Genomic DNA, 18,641 nt, shown 5'->3' with positions numbered 1-18,641 from the left:
TCTCTGTGTTCTGCTCTTTTTCTTACATCCTTTTAAACAAAACAAAGCAGTAATATTCTCTCCCCTGTGTTGCAGAGAATTACTATTATATTGCGCTTTTGATCTCGGTTGGAGTGGGGCATTCTGACTCATTTACTGAATTTCGCAGAAGGACACTAAACCAGATTGAGATCATGGAATTACTTGTGGTCATACTGGGTCATGTCACAGTCACCAGATGCCAGACTCACATCTCTGGTTCCCACAGCAACATTTTTAGATCCTACTGTGACATAGAAAGGTTGTTTTTTTGTTTTTGTTGTTTTAGGCGAGATCTTGTTTTCCAAGGACTACTTGCTGGATTAGTTTTCTCCCTTAAATGGGTTTTACCATACTTCCCAGAGGAAGGGAATATTCGCCAGCTGAAACAAACAAAGCTGTACTTGTTTGGGAGTAGCCCAGGTATCACTGTTGAGCAATCAAAGGTCATTTAATTGTATCATTAAAATCAATCCTATCAAAACAGCAAATGCTGCTATTGACTCTGTTTGCTCGCGTGCTCTCTGCCAACAGGGCAGGATGCAGACTTTTTTTTTTTTTTTTTTTTTGAGATGGAGTCTCACTCTGTCACTTAGGCTGGAGTGCAATGGTGTGATCTTGGCTCACTGTAACCTCCACCTCCCAGGTTCAAGCGATTCTCCCGCCTCAGCCTCTCAAGTAGCTGGGATTACAGGCACCCGCCACCAAGCCTGGCTATTTTTTTTTATTTTTAGTAGAGATGGCGTTTCACCATGTTGGCCAGGCTGGACTTGAACTCCTGAGCTCAAGTGATCCACCTGCCTTGGCCTCCCAAAGTGCTGGGATTACAGGCGTGAGCCCAGCTGCTGAGGCTTTTTGCTATATCATACATCAAACTGACTTCAAGTGCTCTGTCCTTGCCATCGCAGCCCTGTCTGTGGACATGCACCAGGTGTGTGGAGCAGCCCCAGGCTGGCTGGGCCAGGAGTCACATGGTGTGGTTCTGTGAGTATTAGTGAAGCCAGAGGAGCTGTTGGGCTTGCATCCACTGAGGGGCTAGTGCCGCTCTGGATCCAAGGTGTGGAAGGAGGAAGATACAACAGAAGGACCTGGTTTCATTTCTGCCCAGAAGATCTCCTAGTTTTGTTGGGGAGGTGGCACATCTGAATTGCACAAGGTGACTGACTTTTTCAGCTCACCATGTTAGTCATGTACTAAAATGTGAAGTGCTGTGCTAATGAGCCCCAGGAGGTACACTCCAGGGTGGCTGCTGCCTGCAGAAGGGGGGTTTCGAGTTGGTTCTTGAAAGTCCGATATGTGGTTGTAAGGGAAGGCACTAAGGGAGGCGTTAGCAGGTGGCATAGGTCAAGGACAGGGAGTAAGAGGACGTACCTTGTCAGCAGTGTGCTGGGAAATGAGGGTCCTAAGATGGGTTCAGTGAGCTGGGCTACAGAGTATGGTGCAGGGGTTCCTGTGGTGTACTCTCCTGGGGTAGCTTTCCCACCAGTTTAGGGTGTCTGAAAGCAAACTCTTGTCTCTCTAACTGTCCTTCAAATGGCTTGTTCCTCTCAGGAGCCGCACCACCGTCCTCTAAAGCACCTAGACCTGAAACGGAATAATTATCCTGGTGATTTGTTACCAAGAACTGGTCAGTCGTCCTGTAGTGCCTTTCACAGGACTGCTGCTGGCCTGGATACAGCTGCCTTCCCTCTAGAGTTCTGGTAGGAGCTTCCTGGCCACATGCTACATTTAGGCTCTCCCTGCTCCCACTGGCCTGCGTGCCACTTTGTCATGACCAAGTTGATCTCTGCTCAGATAATCTCACTGCCTTCCGATTATATTTTATAGGGCATGCTTCATCTTCTCAGAGGTTTTTAAAGCTGCCCACAGCCCAGCCCTAAGCCTACCTCGAATTACTCTGCAAGAAGCCTTTTTCCTCAGAGATTAGAACTGTAATGTACATGAGAGGTCACCTAGTCATCCCTTTAACTGAGGAAGTGAGGAAAACAAGGCTCAAGGCCACAAAAATTAGTGGCCATGCTGGAATTGGAACCAAGACCCTTTCCACCTCAGTTCAGTGTTTTTTTTGTTTTTGTTTTGTTTTGTTTTTAGAGATGGGGTCTTGTTCTGTCACCCAGGTTGGAGTGCAGTGGCGTGATCATATCTCACTGCAGCCTAGAACTCGTGGGCTCAAGCAGTCCCCCTGCCTCAGTCTCCTGTGTAGCTGGGATTACAGGTGTGAGCCACCACACCCAGCTCCTCAGTTCAGTTCTTTTCTTCCTTTATTCAAACTGTTCTTCTCCTTTCCATGCTCCATCTCACCCTATCCTGCCCTTTCTGTTCACATCCCACCTATTTCTAGAAAGTTTTTCTTGATTTTTATGCACTTAACAATAAGGAGTTATTGAACACTTACGGTAGGCTAGACACTGTGCCAGACACTGAGGTATAGCAGTTAACAAAGCTGGTACTGTCCCCATCCTCACAGAGTATACAGTGTAGTGGGGGAGGGAGAATGTAAACAAAGAAAAAAGTGAATATATAATTACAAGTTATGCTTAGTGCCAGGAAGGAAAATATTAACAGCAAATGGTTAGTGAACACTTAAACTATGGGCCATGGCACTGTGGGAAGGACTTTACATGTATTCACTCATTTAATCTTCACAGAACCCTATGAAATAGATTTTCCAAATTTTACAGAGGAGGAGACTGAGACTTAGACTAAGCGACTTGCCCAAGGTCTCACAGCTGGTAAGTGTGGAGTCAGGATTGGATTCCAGGCAATCCATACTGTTAGTGGCTCAGATACTGCCTCTGCATCAGAAAGGGCTGCTGTGAGAGAGAATAATGGGAAGACCTAATTCTCTTTGAGGATCATGGTCAGGGAAGGAATAAGCTGATGCATTGAAAAGACCAATCAGAGGATAGAGTAGAGGGGAAAGAAGTTAAATCAAGGAGAGTAGTAAGGAGGCTGTCACATCTTTCCAGGTGAGAGATCATCACTGGGGTGGACATAGCATGAGATTGTGAACTGGGACAGTGGCAGAGGAGAAGTGGAGAAGTATAGAGACTGGAGCTTTAGGAGTTTACATGAGCAGAAACCAGTGGTAGCACACATAATTCTTATAGAAAATGCAGATATAAAGAGAATACTCACGTTTCTCTGACTAGCTAGGAGTGGTAATGGATGGTAAGGAAGAAGAGTGAAGGGTATTAAGAATGACTCCTAGGCTGAGTGCAGTGGCTCACGCCTGTAATCCCAGCACTTTGGGAGGCCAAGACAGGCGGATCACGAGGTCAGCAGATCGAGACCATCCTGGCTAACGTGGTGAAACCCCGTCTCTACTAAAAATACAAAAAAGTTAGCTGGGTGTGGTGGTGGGTGCCTGTAGTCTCAGCTACTTGGGAGGCTGAGGCAGGAGAATAGCATGAACCCGGGAGGCAGAGGTTGCAGTGAGCCGAGATCGCGCCACTGCACTCCAGCCTGGGCAACAGAGCAAGACTCCGTCTCAAAAAAAAAAAAAAAAAAAAAAAAAATTAAGAATGACTCCCAGATTTCGGGCCTGGAGGAAATAGGTGGCTGGAAGTGATATTTACTGAGCTGGGGAAGTGTGGGAGAGGAATGGGTTTGGGATGCAGGGATCAAGATTACTGGTTTGGACACTGTTACATGGGAGTGCTGTGAGACTTCCAAATGTCAACTTCCAGAAAATTTATGTCTGAATTAGAAAGCCAGAGGTAAGGTCTGGGTTGGAGATAACTGGAGAATCATAGGTATGTATGGAAAAAAGCCAAGGTAATAGATGAGGTGACTCAAGAAGAAATTATAGTGTGAGAAGAGAGGATGGCTCAGGACTTGGTCCATTTAGGGGTGAGTTAGAAGAAGAGGAACTGGCAAAGACAAGAAAGATTTGTTAGAGAAATGGAAAAAGGCTGCTGGGTCATGCCTGTAATCCCAGCATTTTGGGAGGCCAGGGCGGGAGAATTACTTGAGGCCAGGAGTTTGAGGCTGCAGTGAGCTGTGATTGTGCCACTGCACTGCAACCTGGGTGATAGAGCGAGACCTTGTCTCAAAAAAAAAAAAAAAAGGAAGAAAATCAGGTCAGTGTCATGTCACAGAATCCAAAAGAATATGGTGTTTCAAAAGGAAGGAAGTATCAATTCTGCTGAGACACCCAGAAAGATGAGTACCAGAGGACAGCATGGAGGACATCAGTGACCATAGCAAAGATGGTTTCCGTGGGTGGGGCACAGGCCAGCCTGGAGAGGAGGTGGAGCTCATATGCTTTATACAGATCTGATAGTCTCAGACATTAGTCTGTTGTCTTTCTTTCCATTCAGAATTCACTCCTAGAGTTATCTTATGCTTGTTTATGGTGTTCTTTCAGGCTTATTTTTTAAATTAAAAAAATTGTTTTTAGAGATGGAGTCTTCCTCTGTCATCCAGGCTTGAGTACAGTGGTGTGATCGTAGCTCACTGCAGCCTCCGACTCCTGGGCTCAAGTGATCCTCCTGCCTCAGCCTCCCACGTACATTGGACTACAGGCACATGCCACCATGCCTGGCTAATTTTTAAAACATTTTTTGTAGAGACAAGGTCTCACTATGTTGCCTAAGTTGGTCTTGCACTCCTGACCTCAACAACCCTCCCACCCCAACCTCCCAAAATATTGGGATTATAGGCATGAGCCATTGTTCCCAGGCCAACCTTGTTTTGATATTAATTAAACATCTTAGAGCTTTGATATAGGGCCTATCAATGTTACAACCAGAAAGGATGGGGCAACTGAAGCCCAGGGGTAATGTGGTTTGCCCAGGGTGACAACAAACTAGTGGCAAAGTTAGGATGAGACTGAATGCAACTTAGATTATGAACAGGGTTGTGTAACTGTTTACCTGTGTCTCTCTCCAGCTAAGGTGTAAGCACCTTGAGGACAGAGACTTGGGTTGTACCTGTGTACATCTCCCATAGTACCTAGCCCAAGGTTACCTAGTTGTATTTTGAATGCATGAGGGCCCCTGATTTGGTTCACCATGGGTGATCCTAGTCAGTGTACTTAGCCCCAGGGGAACATAGTGTTTCATCTTTTGTTCCCTACAGGATACATACAACCCTCTCTCACTGGGGACTTTTCCTCTCCCTCATCTCCTTACTCCTAGACATGGATGATTCCTAATGGTGACCAGCTTATCTGGCTACTAAGTTGCTGTGTCTGAGAGGAGAGAGTGCTCTGTAGTGCCACAGGGCGCTTCCAAGAACTGCAGCATTGATTGTGCCTTTGTTCTGCATGCAGTATTGAGACATCAGAGAAGAAAATGGGCTGCTCATGGTGTCTCTAGTCAATTGCCTCCAACCATGAGAGACTAAGACTGGCATTCAGTATTTTAGCACTACAGTTTCAGGCACGCACAACCGCAGCAGCCACAATTGGTTGAGAATATTGGTGTCCTGAGGACCCGTGGCAGATTCTTCTGAGACTCGACCAAATACCACTCTGGGAGGCTGCCACAGGCCTGTTCGCTGGCTATCCATTAGACATTCATTTCTGTTTCAAGACAATTCTTTAATCTCAAATTCTTTCTTTCAGCATTCTTGGCTGATTTTTCTTTTTCTTTTTTTTTTTGAGACTCTCGCTCTGTTGCCCAGGCTGGAGTGCAGTGGCATGATCTCGGCTCACTGTAACCTCCACCTCCCAGGTTCACGCCATTCTTCTGCCTCAGCCTACTGAGTAGCTGGGACTACAGGCATCCGCCACCGTGCGTGGCTAATTTTTTTGTATTTTTAGTAGAGACGGGGTTTCACCATGTTAGCCAGGATGGTCTCGATCTCCTGACCTCCTGATATGCCCGTCTTGGCCTCCCAGCACTTTGGTCACCCGTGCCCGGCCTTCTTTTGCTTTTTTTTTTAAATCATAACTTGGTAGTGTGCTATAAAGAAAAGCTAAAATATATTGGCAGTATTTTTGAGGAGTTAATTTTAGAAATTTGGATATAAAAATGTTGCTTTAAGGTCATTCTGTACACAGGTAACTCTTAATATTGCATCATTTATCTGAAATGCAGCCAAATCAGTTTTCTTTGTGACAGATTAGAGGGTTACAAAGTATTTTATGAACTAATGAGTGTTTGAGTGTCTATTGGGTATAGTAGCTCATTGTTAGGTGACCTATGAAATAACATAGGTTGTTTCATTGAAGCTTCCCAGCAGCCTTCTAAAGTTAGGTGTTCGTATCCCCATTTTGCTAATGGTGGAAAAGTCAGGAAAGTTAAAGAGCTTGCTCAAACTTACAGAGGAAGTGGGCAGTGGGACCATCATTCCAAGGCCAGATATCCCACCCTAAGGCGACCCCCTCTTTTCTTAACACAAGTCTGTGTTTTGAAGGATTGTGGAATAACAAAGGATGTGGATTGCACTTTTATTTAGGAATGTCTTGGAGCTTTGAATGGGCAACTCTGCTATTCAGAATTGAGTCTGTTTCTTCTGTTTAGTAAGAAATGTTTATTTTGGAGTGCTTAAAGGAGGCTGTATGTTATTTTCATGTTTTGAAGAAAAAGATTGCCAGCTACTGAAAGGAATTTGACTTGTAAATTGATACATGGTTCCCTATGCCCTACCCTGAAAGCATTAGTTTATAATACTGGATTGATCAGTAATCAGTTCTAAGTCTATGACAGATTGGAGGTGAGCTTCTGCCTAGAGGGGAAAGTCACTTCCAGATAGGTCTGCAGAGAGCAGCTGAAAACTATTTGGAGAATTGGAACTCTGCATAGAGAAGATAAATATCGAAGCCACTAACCATATAGCTGTGGATACAGATGTATGGAAGAGAGGGCCATTTTAATTCTGAGTTTCTTAAAATTTTTTTTTTGTTTCTTTTTATTGTTTTTTAAGAGAGGGGGTCTCTGTTGCTTAGGTTGGAGTGCAGTGACATGGTCATCGCTCACTGTAGCCTCAAATTACTGGGCTCAAGCGATCCTCCTATTTCTGCCTCCTGAGTAGCTGGGACTATAGGTGCATGCCACATTGCCTGGCTAATTTTATTTTATTTTTTTGAGATGGAATCTTGCTCTGTCACCCAGGCTGGAGTGCAGTGGTGTGATCTCAGCTCACTGCAACCTCTGCCTCCTGGGTTCAAGTGATTCTCCTGCATCAGCTTCTCAAGTAGCTGGGATTATAGTCATGTGCTACCACGCCCAGCTAATTTTTGTATTTTTAGTAGAGACGGGGTTTCACCATGTTGTCAAGGCTGGTCTTGAACTCCTGACCTCAAGTGATCCCCCTGCCTTGGCCTCCCAAAGTGCTGGGATTATAGGCATAAGCCATGCCCAGCCCTGGCTAATTTTTTAATTTTACTTTTTTTTTTTTTTTTGCAGAGATGGGATCTCACTGTGTTGCCCTGGCTGGTCTTGAATTCCTGGCCTCAAGTGATCCTCCCATCTTGGCCTCCCAAAGTGCCGTGATTACAGGCGAGAGTCACCACACCTGGCCAATTCAGAGTTTCTTAAAGTATGATTCTGTTATGTAAGCTTGTGGGTCTCTTCTATGTGTTTAAAACTGCAAGCTTTGAATAGAAGAGTTTAGCATTTATAGGTTACTCATACTCCACAGAGATCCACCAGGCCCCTCATTCTAATAGGAATGATACCCTCCTGTTAACATTTGAGTGGCATGTTTGACTGGTAAATAAAATTTTTTTATGATTGCATAATATGTTTTATAATTTGAAAAAACAGAAAAGTATAAAGAAGAAAAATATGACTGTAATCTTTCTGCTCACTTAAAAACGGTACCTGTGAATGTGTATTTGTGTGAATGTTTATGTATGTATATATATTTGGGATCATATTATAGATACTTTTTGGTCAGTTGCTTTTTTCATTTCATGTATAGTGAATATTTTCACATCAGTAAAATATTTTACCTCATGATTTTTTGTTTTCTTTTTTGAGATAGGGTCTCACTGTGTCACCTAGGCTGGAGTGCAGTAGCGCCATCTCGGCTCACTGCAGCCTCTATCTTCTGGGATCAGATGATCCTCCTACCTCAGCCTCCTGAGTAGCTGGGACTACAGGCATGTTCCAGCTGGCTAATTTTTGTATTTTTTGCAGAGACTGGGTTTCGCCATGTTGCCCAAGCTGGTCTTGAACTCCTGGGCTTAAGCAGTTCACCCACCTCAGCCTCCCAAAGTTCTGGAACTGTAGGCATGAGCCACTGCGGCTGGCTTACCACATGATTTTGAATGGTGGGAGATATATAAATTATTCCATTGAACAAAAAAGCCATATTTAGTTTAGCCCATCCCTTTCTACAGTAATCATCCTCACAGAAGAGGCTTTGTGAGTCCACCTTTTCTAAATGCTCCGTATTAATGCTGTCAGTTGGACACAAAAGTGTCAGGGAGCTGTACCAGGTGGTTCTTGCTAAAGATGCTCAGGATCTCCATGCCCATTGAGATCAGGCATAGATCCACTCACCTGTTATAAAAGTAAATAGAAATCATCACCTAGATAGAATTGATCCACTGAAGCTAAAAAATCAAGCCCTTCAAGTTACTTGAGACAGCCAGAAGGAAAATGTTATGTTATAGGGCTTTGTAGCCACCATTCTCACAGCTTAGTGCAATGGTGTAGGAAATATTTTCACAGAAATGTTTCTCTTTTAGAGAGTTTTTTCAGATAAAGAAGGCTTGTTTAATTCAGGAAGAGTTATTTCATAGGAAATTAAATCTTTGTAAATCCTCTATCACATTTCCACACTTGCTAGTTCTGTGGCAAATGATGGCTTTCAAGTGGTTCAGGAAGGGTTTCTTGAAAGCAAACAATTCCATGTTTTATATGTATTTGTGTTTTTATTTTTGAATTGGATGAGTTAAAAGACATGTACTTTCCTTTTGTATTTGTCTCTGGGTGATGTTGCTGGTTCTCAAACTCAGAATGGTAATTAATTACTTATAATGATTTTTAAAAAAAAATTTCACTTGGTGAAAATGTTTTCTTGGACCTGATGAATGACCCCAAAGAACTTTTACAACACAACCAGTGAGGTTGAGCAGGCGCTGGAGAGTGGCTGCTGCTTAGAGATCAGTAATTGTTACATCATGGTTTGGTATGCTCAGTGGTGTCTAATCAGGTCGTGTGCTTGGGAACCATGAAATAATTCTCTTTTCAAGTCTTAGTGCATCATTTTTTCCGACATTGATCAAAGATTGGAAAACTAGTATTATATTTGTAGCCAGGGTATTCATAACTGTCTTGCATTCTTAATCTTTTGGCTTTTTGGTTGAAATACATCTACGCCTCTTAAATATTGAAAGCATAATATCCTTTAACCTACAACTGCAGAGTTAAAATGAATTTTATGTGAAATATTTAGTTGTGGACCACATCTTCAGCTTTTTATATGCCACAGTGGTCTTGTTTTTTTCCCTTCCATTGTCTGATAGTGAGGTCATTTTCAGTCCTCTGAGAAATTCTATTCCCAGCCAGATGCGGCTCATATATTAAAAGTAGCACCTGTGGCTAATATCACAGCAGCTTACCATAAATTTACATGGTAACTAGGATTATATCTGTCAAGACTGTTAAAAAACATCTAGATTTAATTTGATTTCCAGTATTGTAGAAGCTATCCAACATTTTGCTTCATAACTATATTTTAAAAGTTAAAAATCACTCCATTGTTAAGTTTTATAGCACTCCTAGTGCCCATTAAGTTGATTTGTTCAATGGAGGTCAGAGTAAAGCAACTTGGCTACATTAAGATCGGAAACCAACCCATTTGTGACAAATTTAGTCCTTTCGTGTGAATCTTCTCAATGTTTCTGCACTGATTGGATTCAGGTGTAGCTTATGTCAGTAGCATTTAACCTCAAAAGAATGAGCAATCTGATTGGGTTGTTGTAAATTATGAAGCATTTTGCTTTTGTGGGTTTAAATGTAACTGTTGACTCTGCTGCCCGTGCCTGACTGCACCACTGCATCTGCCTAAACACGAGTGGTTTGGGTTTGAAGACATCTCAGAAAATTGGGGTACATGCCCTCATCCCTTTCCCTCCTTTATGTGACCTTCCTAAACTCCTTTATTCCCCATTATCCTTTGAGTCATCTCCCACATGTTACGATTTGCACACCTGCAGTTATAAAATTATTTTGGGGTGTCATTATATCATGTTGTTCACCAACTTTCCAGCATTTATGAATACAATAATGATTTACTGTAAATCAAAATCATTTACAAGTTACAGAGAATCTGCTCCTGCAAATAAGAATTGAATGATGAATTTCTTTGGTGTCCTCTCATTTGACATGGGTCCTTAAAAAGAAACTGGTAACATGTTTCTTGGTATTTGTAAAATTTAGCTAGCAGTCCAGAATGAAATTAAAGTATAAGTTCAACTTTCTGGAAATTTTGTGTTTTAAAACATGTTAAAAAATATAAACCAGTTAAGAAATAAGCAAAGTCTGTTTCCTCATTAAGAGTTGCGATTGGTTTGGCAGTTGTCTTGCTCCTGAATGAGACAGTTGTCATGTTAAGTGTTGGTGCTGAGGCTAGGGCAGCATGCATAGGCCTGAGTGCAAATGCCCGCTTTAAGCTGGAACTCAGTGTGGAGGTTCTTTCTGCTCTGTTGCTCTTTCTGGAGGGAAGTTACAAGCTTCTTTGGCCTGGGTCTCACTAAGGAAGTGGAACGGCAGCCAAGAATTATTATGCTGAAAATGTTGTGGTGATACAGTAAAGATGATTAGTAGTGAGGCTAAAATTATAATTTAATGTGTTACCAAGTATAATTAGTCACTTAACAGTATAAGAAAATACCATTAATAACTGATTTGGAACCTTGTAAAATATTTCTTGGCGAATTTTGGCATCTTTTTTGTGTACCTAGGATCAGTTGAGCACCGTGGGTAACTTGGGTGCCCTGTTTGTGACCCTGACTTGCTGTGCAGATTCCCCTTGGACATCCGTGGAGAGGAAGAGTGAGAAGGAGGTGGCTGTGCCCAGCCCCGGCCTCTCACACAGATTTCTGGATTGCTTTCCTTCTGCTCCTTCACTCCTTAACAGCTCTCCATGGTTGACCTTTCTATCCTCCCCAGCCGCACTGGATGCTCCTTGAGGGACAGGAGCTGTGACCAGGGCCAGAGCCCAGGAAGGTGCTGGGTACAGAGCAGCAGATGTATATCACATGCTTTCAGGAGCAGACTGTTGGGAAGATTCTGGGATTTCCAAACATGTTGAGAGTTTCAGATCCTGCCTGGAAAGTAGAAACGTAAGAAACTGATAACTTGTTTTGCTGACCATGATCCTTTTCTCTTCAGGTCATCCATTGCAGTATGATTTTGTTTCTAAAGGTATCAGTTGATGTTCTGAAGGGGACAGGATTCATGAAGTGCTGGTGATAAGGCTGCTTGCCACATAGCTACCTTTAAGATCCCTGAATTTAGCCTAAAAGGGCCCAGGAGCTGCATCTGTCCAATGGCCAAAGACAGAACCTTAGAAGGTTGATTTTGAGAAGAGAAGACCTGCTTATTTTCAGGGAGAAGGAGAAGCATTAGTTCTCTCTTCAATTCGGAGATGAGTTAAATCCTAAAATGATCATTGAAGTGCACAGTGCCAGCTTTTGTCACTCATTAATACCTTAGGTATAAGAAAAATGCCTGTAATTTAAAACCAAATGAGCCAATTTTATAGCACTAAATAGGTATAAAGTACTTCTGCATGCATTGACTTAAAAGGCAATGTTTAGCTTGGTTCTTTCATAATTAACATTCCATGTTGAAAAATGAAAACTGTGGTATTGACTTTATTTTTATTTAGAATTTTGTTTTAAGCTATGTAAAATAGTATTGTGTATTTGCTTTTTCAGATTTCAGATTATAATACGTAAACATTTATTTCTTCTAATGAAATCCTTATTTAGCAAATTTTGGCTATTATAATAAGATGGTTACTATTGGATGAACAGATATCCATTTTACATGAAAATATTTTTTTCATTTCTTCTATCTACAGATATTTCTTTTTAAAATACATGCAACTTTTTCCTTACTAAAAAAGATGAACTTTATTTGAGAAATCAGTTACTTTGGTATTCTGAGACCAAGTTACAAATCTAATATTACAGTGTTTTAGGACTATAATTAAGAATAGGTTCTGCTGGTAAATGTTGGGAAGAGGCAAAGAAGAAAGTTACAATACATTGCCTATTTACCAATTAACCATTACCTGCCAAAAGCACATCAGACTCACACAGCGGACATCCGCTAATCCAGTGGTTAGCTGTTCCGGGCTCTAATGCACACTGTTTTACACGTTAACGGTTTTGAAGTTCCAGGCCAAAGCTGACCTTTCACATGTGCTCCGTTCACAGTAGGAATCTCCACTCACTGCTTCCTGTCAGAATGGATTATGGTGACACAGCCCAGGGCCCACTTTGGCTGCAATTAAGTTTTTGATCAGAATTATTTCGTTCACAAACAATCACATTTGTTAAAATGTTACATCTGCCCTGAGAACCACTGGCAGACTCTCAGTTTATCAGTGTGATGCGAGCATAATTCTTCATTTGTTTTTCATAAAATGGCAAACCATCTTATACATGTTATTTAATTTTTTTTTTCTTTTGTTGGTTTCTGTCTTTCATTTCATTGGGTTTGGAAGGAAACTGTGTCTTGAAATTAGTCTGAAGCTGTTTGAAGACTTTGGGAATTTGAATGAAGCTGCTTTTGGTGCAGAACAAAATTATCCAGTTGGGAGCCAAGACTCAAATATTATTTCCAAAAATTGTTAGTGGTGGTTCTGTTTCTTACACGAGGAAACGTTTTAGCCTTGTGAGTGTGGCATTTGAAGCTCTGCTTCTTGGTCTGCAGTGCCTGTAGCCTCCATGCCTACGATGTCGCTGCCTTTTGGTATTCATCATAAGGCATGTCTCTGGATCTGTCACTGTTGCCATCGACTTTGGTGCCAGAAGTGAAACCAGTCCTGCTTCAGTAGACTTGCCTCTCATGCCTCTTTGCCTTCCTTTTAGAAGTCATTTTCTCACTAAGGAACGGCAGCAGAGACACTGAAGGAACCTTTTCTCTGAATGACCATCTTTTGTCTATGAAATGATGTGGGTATCGGTGGAACTTTTGAGTTTTATAGCTTATTTTCACTATTTGACGAGGGTGTCCTCTCACCCTTTTGTGACCTTCCTATTCTGGAGAAGAGTCTGTGTGCTTGGGAGCTTTATGTGTTGGGTGGGGTGCTTTCGGAACACAGGATTAGAGTTTGGATTAGAGTTTGACTTAGAATGGAAATTAACCTTTGACTTAATTGTGTGTGAGAGTGGAGGCGGGGAAGGGGATAGAGTTAGGAGGCTGTGAAGTTAGGAGTGCTTGAATGCTGTCTGAGAGGTTTAGAAATTTTAATTCCTTAAAAAAAAAATATGCTTAGAATACTGTTAAAATAATTTTGACCAGGTTTTAAAGTATTGCATTAAAACTCAAACCATTTCCCATTTGTTTTGACGTAACCAAACTCATTTATTATGAACTCATAAAGTTACAAGGGGTAAAAGAAAGATGTTGTACAAAAAACCTTTTTAGCTATAATTTTTTAAGCTTTTTAATAAAGTAGGGGCTAGATGCACGTTTAAAGTCCAAAGACTTTTCTTAAATGGGATAACGTAAGTACTGGTTATATTAATATAGTCTTCATGTTGTCAGATTTGTGAGCAGGCATAAATTTCTTTTCTTAAATCTATTGTTATAATTGTTTTTTACTTTTTTAGAAATCATATTTGGAATATACTTGACTATATTAACTATTTAAAGGAAATATATTTAAAGAAAATATTGAATAGTATTAAATTTTGAAAGAAATCCCAACATGTAAACTTCCAAAAATAGACATTCCTAAGTTTCTTTTACCTGTCATCATTCAGTACTGACTTGTCTTCTTAAAAAGTGGTACTCAGACAGAAGGTGCAGAATTTGTATCTTATTTCAAGCTCATGTTAATGTAGTCATTTTTTATTTTCAGGTTTTGATGTTTTGTTGAATTTTTTTTTTTTTTTTTGAGATTCTGAAGTTTTCAGAAGTTTGTATTTATAACTTTTTAATCCCATGTAATGCATATAGGGCATCTGCTGGGCCATAGGAGGAATCTTCATTTTTGGAGGGTGTTTTTAGGGAAATCGGAAGCAGTCAGGAGAAAGAATGGTGCATAGTGCCCCTGTCTGTTCAAAAAAAACCAGAGGCTTCTCAAATCATGGGTAGCATCTACCATGTACAGGCAACCTCCAGGCTTAAAACCTTAAATGCATCTAAGGAGGGGACAGCCTTCTGCCTGCAGTGAACAATAGCTTCACATGAAACACCCAAGAAGGTTCAAAAATACTCTTTCTGGAAATGCTGATACAGACATCTGTGACTTGGGGTCTGCCTCACAGTATATGAAACTGAAAGATAGACTGGACACTTAACTACCTTAAAGTTTTACTGGAGCTTGTAAAGACACTTCTGAGGTCCCAAATAGGTCGTTTATGCCAGATAGAGCACTCTAGATTCTTTCCCAACCACCATGAAAAACTAGCCCTCTCTTTCTAAACAATATGATTGCTGGCTTAAGGAGACCCCCACTCTGTAATATGAATTTTTTTTTTTTTTAATCATCAGGAACATGGCACTTTTTTCCTTATGTTGGCCATCAGGTCACACAGTGGGAAGAACTCCACCTATCATTGGTCCACCTACTTCTTCCCATTATGGGAAGGCTGAGGCTGAGAGGGAGAAGTAACTCTCCCAGGCGAGAGAGCTAGATCTGCACCCAGGCACACCTTCCTTTCTCTATCTGTGGACTTCTGGTGTCACAGGACTATTTGAGTAATTTTCCATTATATTCTGCATGGCCCAGAGAGATTTAAAGTTAAAACAGAGCACCACTCTTGTAAATAAAATGGATTCAAACTCTAACAATTGTAAGGCATGATTTTCCAAGCCTCCGGGGTTTGGGGCAAGTAACTGCTGTGGTTCCTGCCGGCTCCAACCCTGTTGGTCTCCTGAGGCCTGGTTCTCTGGGTTGTACGTTTCTTTTAGAATCACACCAGTTTATTTCTGACCTTGCGCCCATACCCCATAGCCATGGTGCAGTGTATTTGTTTTTTTATAACCCTGGATGTGCAGGTGGTTTTATTTCCCAAGGTTTCAGTAAAGAATGTATCTCAGAACACCAGGGTAGGAATGGCTCCCAAGTTTGCACTGGGTGCTTGAGGTAAGATTAGGCAGACCCAGAGGGTAGTGGAGACTTTGACCTCATTATGAAACTTTTTAAATATCATAATTTTGAAAACATAAGATATGACTTATTTCAGAGCAACACTCTGTTCTCTAGGCACTAAAGATAGAAATGAATGAAGCTGTTTCTTCCTGACTTCTCAGCCTCCTCACAATCCCTTGGTGAGTGGCCCTCTTCTGGACAAGTGCAGGTTCTGAATGTGGAGGTTGAGTGTCATGTCCACAGACAAATGTGACAGGAAGAAGTATTTTGAGCATAAGAACTTGGTTCCTGGCTGGGCACGGTGGCTCACGCCTGTAATCCCAGCACTTTGGAAGGCCAAGGCAGGCGCATCACGAGGTCAGGAGATCAAGACCATCCTGGCCAACATGGTGAAATCCTGTCTCTACTAAAAATAAAAAAATTAGCATGGTGGCACTTGCCTGTAATCCCAGCTACTCGGGAGGCTGAGGCAGGAGAATCGCTTGAACCAGGGAGTTGGAGGTTGCAGTGAGCTGAGATCGTGCCACTGCACTCCAGCCTGGGCAATAGAGCAAGAGTCCATCTCAAAAAAAAAAAAAAAAGAAAAAGAAAAAAAGAACTTGGTTCCTGAGAAGTCTACTTTGAGGATCTTTCCACAGTACACACTGCCTGCACCTTGGAGGATTTGATGATGATATCCTTGCCATTTCAGTTTTGGTAGGTAGATTGTTTGTTCTGACAGGTTTAATTGTCATTGGTTTGGCACACTAGATCTGAATTAATTGGTTGCTTTAAAAGGTGTTCAGCTAAAGAGGACTTTATCATATTATCTAATGTTTCCCCTGGGAGTTGAAAAAAAGGGATTTTAAAAAACCTTTTCATTTATTCCATAAATCCTCAAGTATAGAATTGCTTCTCTAATTTTGTCTCTGAAACTGCAATGTATATTGGTAGAGAGTTCAAAGAATCTTTATATTCAGAAGGCTTGACTTTAAAAGATGTATACATGTCTCTCTTCTACATGAAACCATAGAATGGTTTCTAAAAGAGACAGTTACTTGTGCTATGTGAGATTGTGAAGCTTCTAAAAATAAGAAAACCATGGTGCCACATGGAGAATGAGTAGGATGTTTTAATGTTATAAAGTGATTCAGGATACATAATTAAATGAATATTATAACAGTTTTGGAAAAAAGGGCACAGGGAAAAAAACTACATAATTTTTTCTTTTTCTAAAACCTGTTGTACTTTATTTATCTCTTATAATTAAATTAAAAAAATAAGATTATAGGGGCTGAGGCAGGCGGATCCTGAGGTCAGGAGATTGAGACCATCCTGGCTAACAAAGTGAAACCCCGTGTCTACTAAAAAAGTACAAAAAAAAAAAAAATTAGCCGGTTGTGGTGGCAGGCGCCTGTAGTCCCAGCTACTCGGGAGGCTGAGGCAGAATGGCCTGAACTCAGGGGTGGAACTTGAAGTGAGCCTAGATCGCGCCACTGCACCACTCCAGCCTGGGCGACAAAGTAAGACTCTCTCAAAAAAAAAAAAAAAAAAAAAAAAAAGAAGATTGTAGAAAACTTATTTTTGCTAAAATTTCCTTTTTTTTTTTTTTTTTTTTTGAGACAGAGTCTCGCTCTGTCGCCCAGGCTGGAGTGCAGTGGCGCGATCTCGGCTCACTGCAAGCTCCGCCTCCTGGGTTCACGCCATTCTCCTGCCTCAGCCTCCCGAGTAGCTGGGACTACAGGCGCCCGCCACCACGCCCGGCTAATTTTTTGTAGTTTTAGTAGAGACGGGGTTTCACCGTGCTAGCCAGGATGGTCTCGATTTGCTGACCTCATGATCCGCCTGCCTCGGCTTCCCAAAGTGCTGGGATTACAGACGTGAGCCACCGCACCGGCCTAAAATTTACTTTTAAGTAAAAGAAAAAAAAAAAATGGAAAAAGTATAATCTGACATCAGGAATTTGTACCTAAACATGCACACATGGAGACTTTGGAGCTGGACATACGGGACTTGAATTTGCATCCCTGCCTCACTTTTTGTGAGGTGCGTGACTCTGGGCAAGTGATTTAACCCCTCAGAGCCTCAGTTCTCTCCTCTGTAAAATAGGAATGATATACCTGTTCACGGGGCTGCAGCGAGTGTCTGGTCCAGAGCAGTTATTTTATAAATGCACATTATATTTTCCCCTCCTCTTCTTAGTCCCTAGAACTGAACGATGAGAATCAGTGGTCAGAGTAATGGCGGTGAGATACACTCAGATCCATAGTCACCAAGAATCGAGTTATGTTCAGAAGGTGCTGCTTGATCAGAAAAGATGCTATTCAGGTGTTGCCATGTAAATGATGCAAATGAAAAAGTAATTTATGATTAATACCAAAATAGAAAGTAATCAGAGATATCCTGTTCCTTGTGTATACTAGATGATAATATTATTAGTTTTAAAAAATTGAACATTACTGTGTATGTGAGGGCACTGTGCTGTGTGATTGATTCATATCATCTCATCTTACCTAGATGGGAAACACAGCCCAGCCAAGTCATATAACTTGCTCAAGGTCTGGGTTGAGAGCCCAGGTTTTGGATTCCTGGTCTGATGTTCTTTCCATCATATTGCACTGTTTCTGATACAGTGAATGTGTTTTAAAAATGTCTTATTCCTTTGCAAATCAAATACATAAATAAATTATCATTTATTAATTTCCTTATCGATGGACATTTAGATGTTTTTTATTACTGTCAGTTCTGTAACAAGCATCCTGTGTCTCCTTGTGCTTAAGTGTAAGAGTTTCCATACGGCATAAATCTAGAAATGGAATTGCTGGGATTACTTCTGGTACACGGATTAATAAAAATGAAAAACCAGGATTGTGAGAAGGTCTGGGCTTGATGACATTCACATTACAGCCCAGGGACAGGCTCTTTCTCATCAGAAAACCCTTTCCATTCATGAGGCCATAGTAACCCATGGCGACCGAAGCCCTTGTGACTTCGGAGCAGTGTGATCTGATTTTGAAGTGGTTTTGAAAACTGGGGGCGGTATACATAAGGTGCAAAGATCATGGAAACATGAATTAGCAAGTGGGGCCTCAGTCTAGGTTACGAGTGCTTTAGGACAAAAAAGAATTACTTTTAAGGAAAAGTCACCATTGATAGCACTAACTCAAAATGCCACCAGTACTACAGATTTGTAATCTATTGCCTTAAACTTTTACAAATGCTCATGGTGTCAGGTTTAGACCCAAGTTACTGAATGTCTATTGCCTGAAAAGGATACCTCAAAATTTTATTTTCCCTTTAATTTAGTGAATCAAAAGGCTCCAGGTTGTGACAGGAATGTCACTACTTGCTATCTCCATTCCTGTACAGAGACCCACAAGAGACTGAAAAATGGTGTTCGTCAAGTTGTC

General features: G+C 41.4%; 1 protein-coding gene across 6 annotated transcripts in view; it reads left to right on the top strand.

Annotated features, from left to right (window-relative positions):
- PCBD2 (pterin-4 alpha-carbinolamine dehydratase 2) overlaps positions 1-18,641 on the top strand; it is a 49,422-nt gene that overhangs the window by 12,306 nt on the left and 18,475 nt on the right. For 3 of the 6 annotated variants that reach the window (XR_012090857.1, XR_012090856.1, XM_038007697.2), the window contains exon 3: positions 1,570-1,718. The exons of the other annotated variants lie outside the window; for them this stretch is intronic. Coding sequence is in view for 1 of the 3 variants with exons in the window: in XM_038007697.2 (XP_037863625.2) it covers positions 1,570-1,718 (149 nt within the window). In the remaining 2 variants the exon portion in view is untranslated. The remainder of the gene's footprint in view (positions 1-1,569; positions 1,719-18,641) is intronic. 6 annotated transcript variants of the gene reach the window in all.

This window comes from Chlorocebus sabaeus, chromosome 23 (genome assembly GCF_047675955.1).
Source record: "Chlorocebus sabaeus isolate Y175 chromosome 23, mChlSab1.0.hap1, whole genome shotgun sequence".
NCBI lineage: Eukaryota > Metazoa > Chordata > Mammalia > Primates > Cercopithecidae > Chlorocebus > Chlorocebus sabaeus.
The sequence above is the reverse complement of the archived record's forward strand: the minus strand, read 5'-3'. Positions and strand labels throughout refer to the sequence as shown.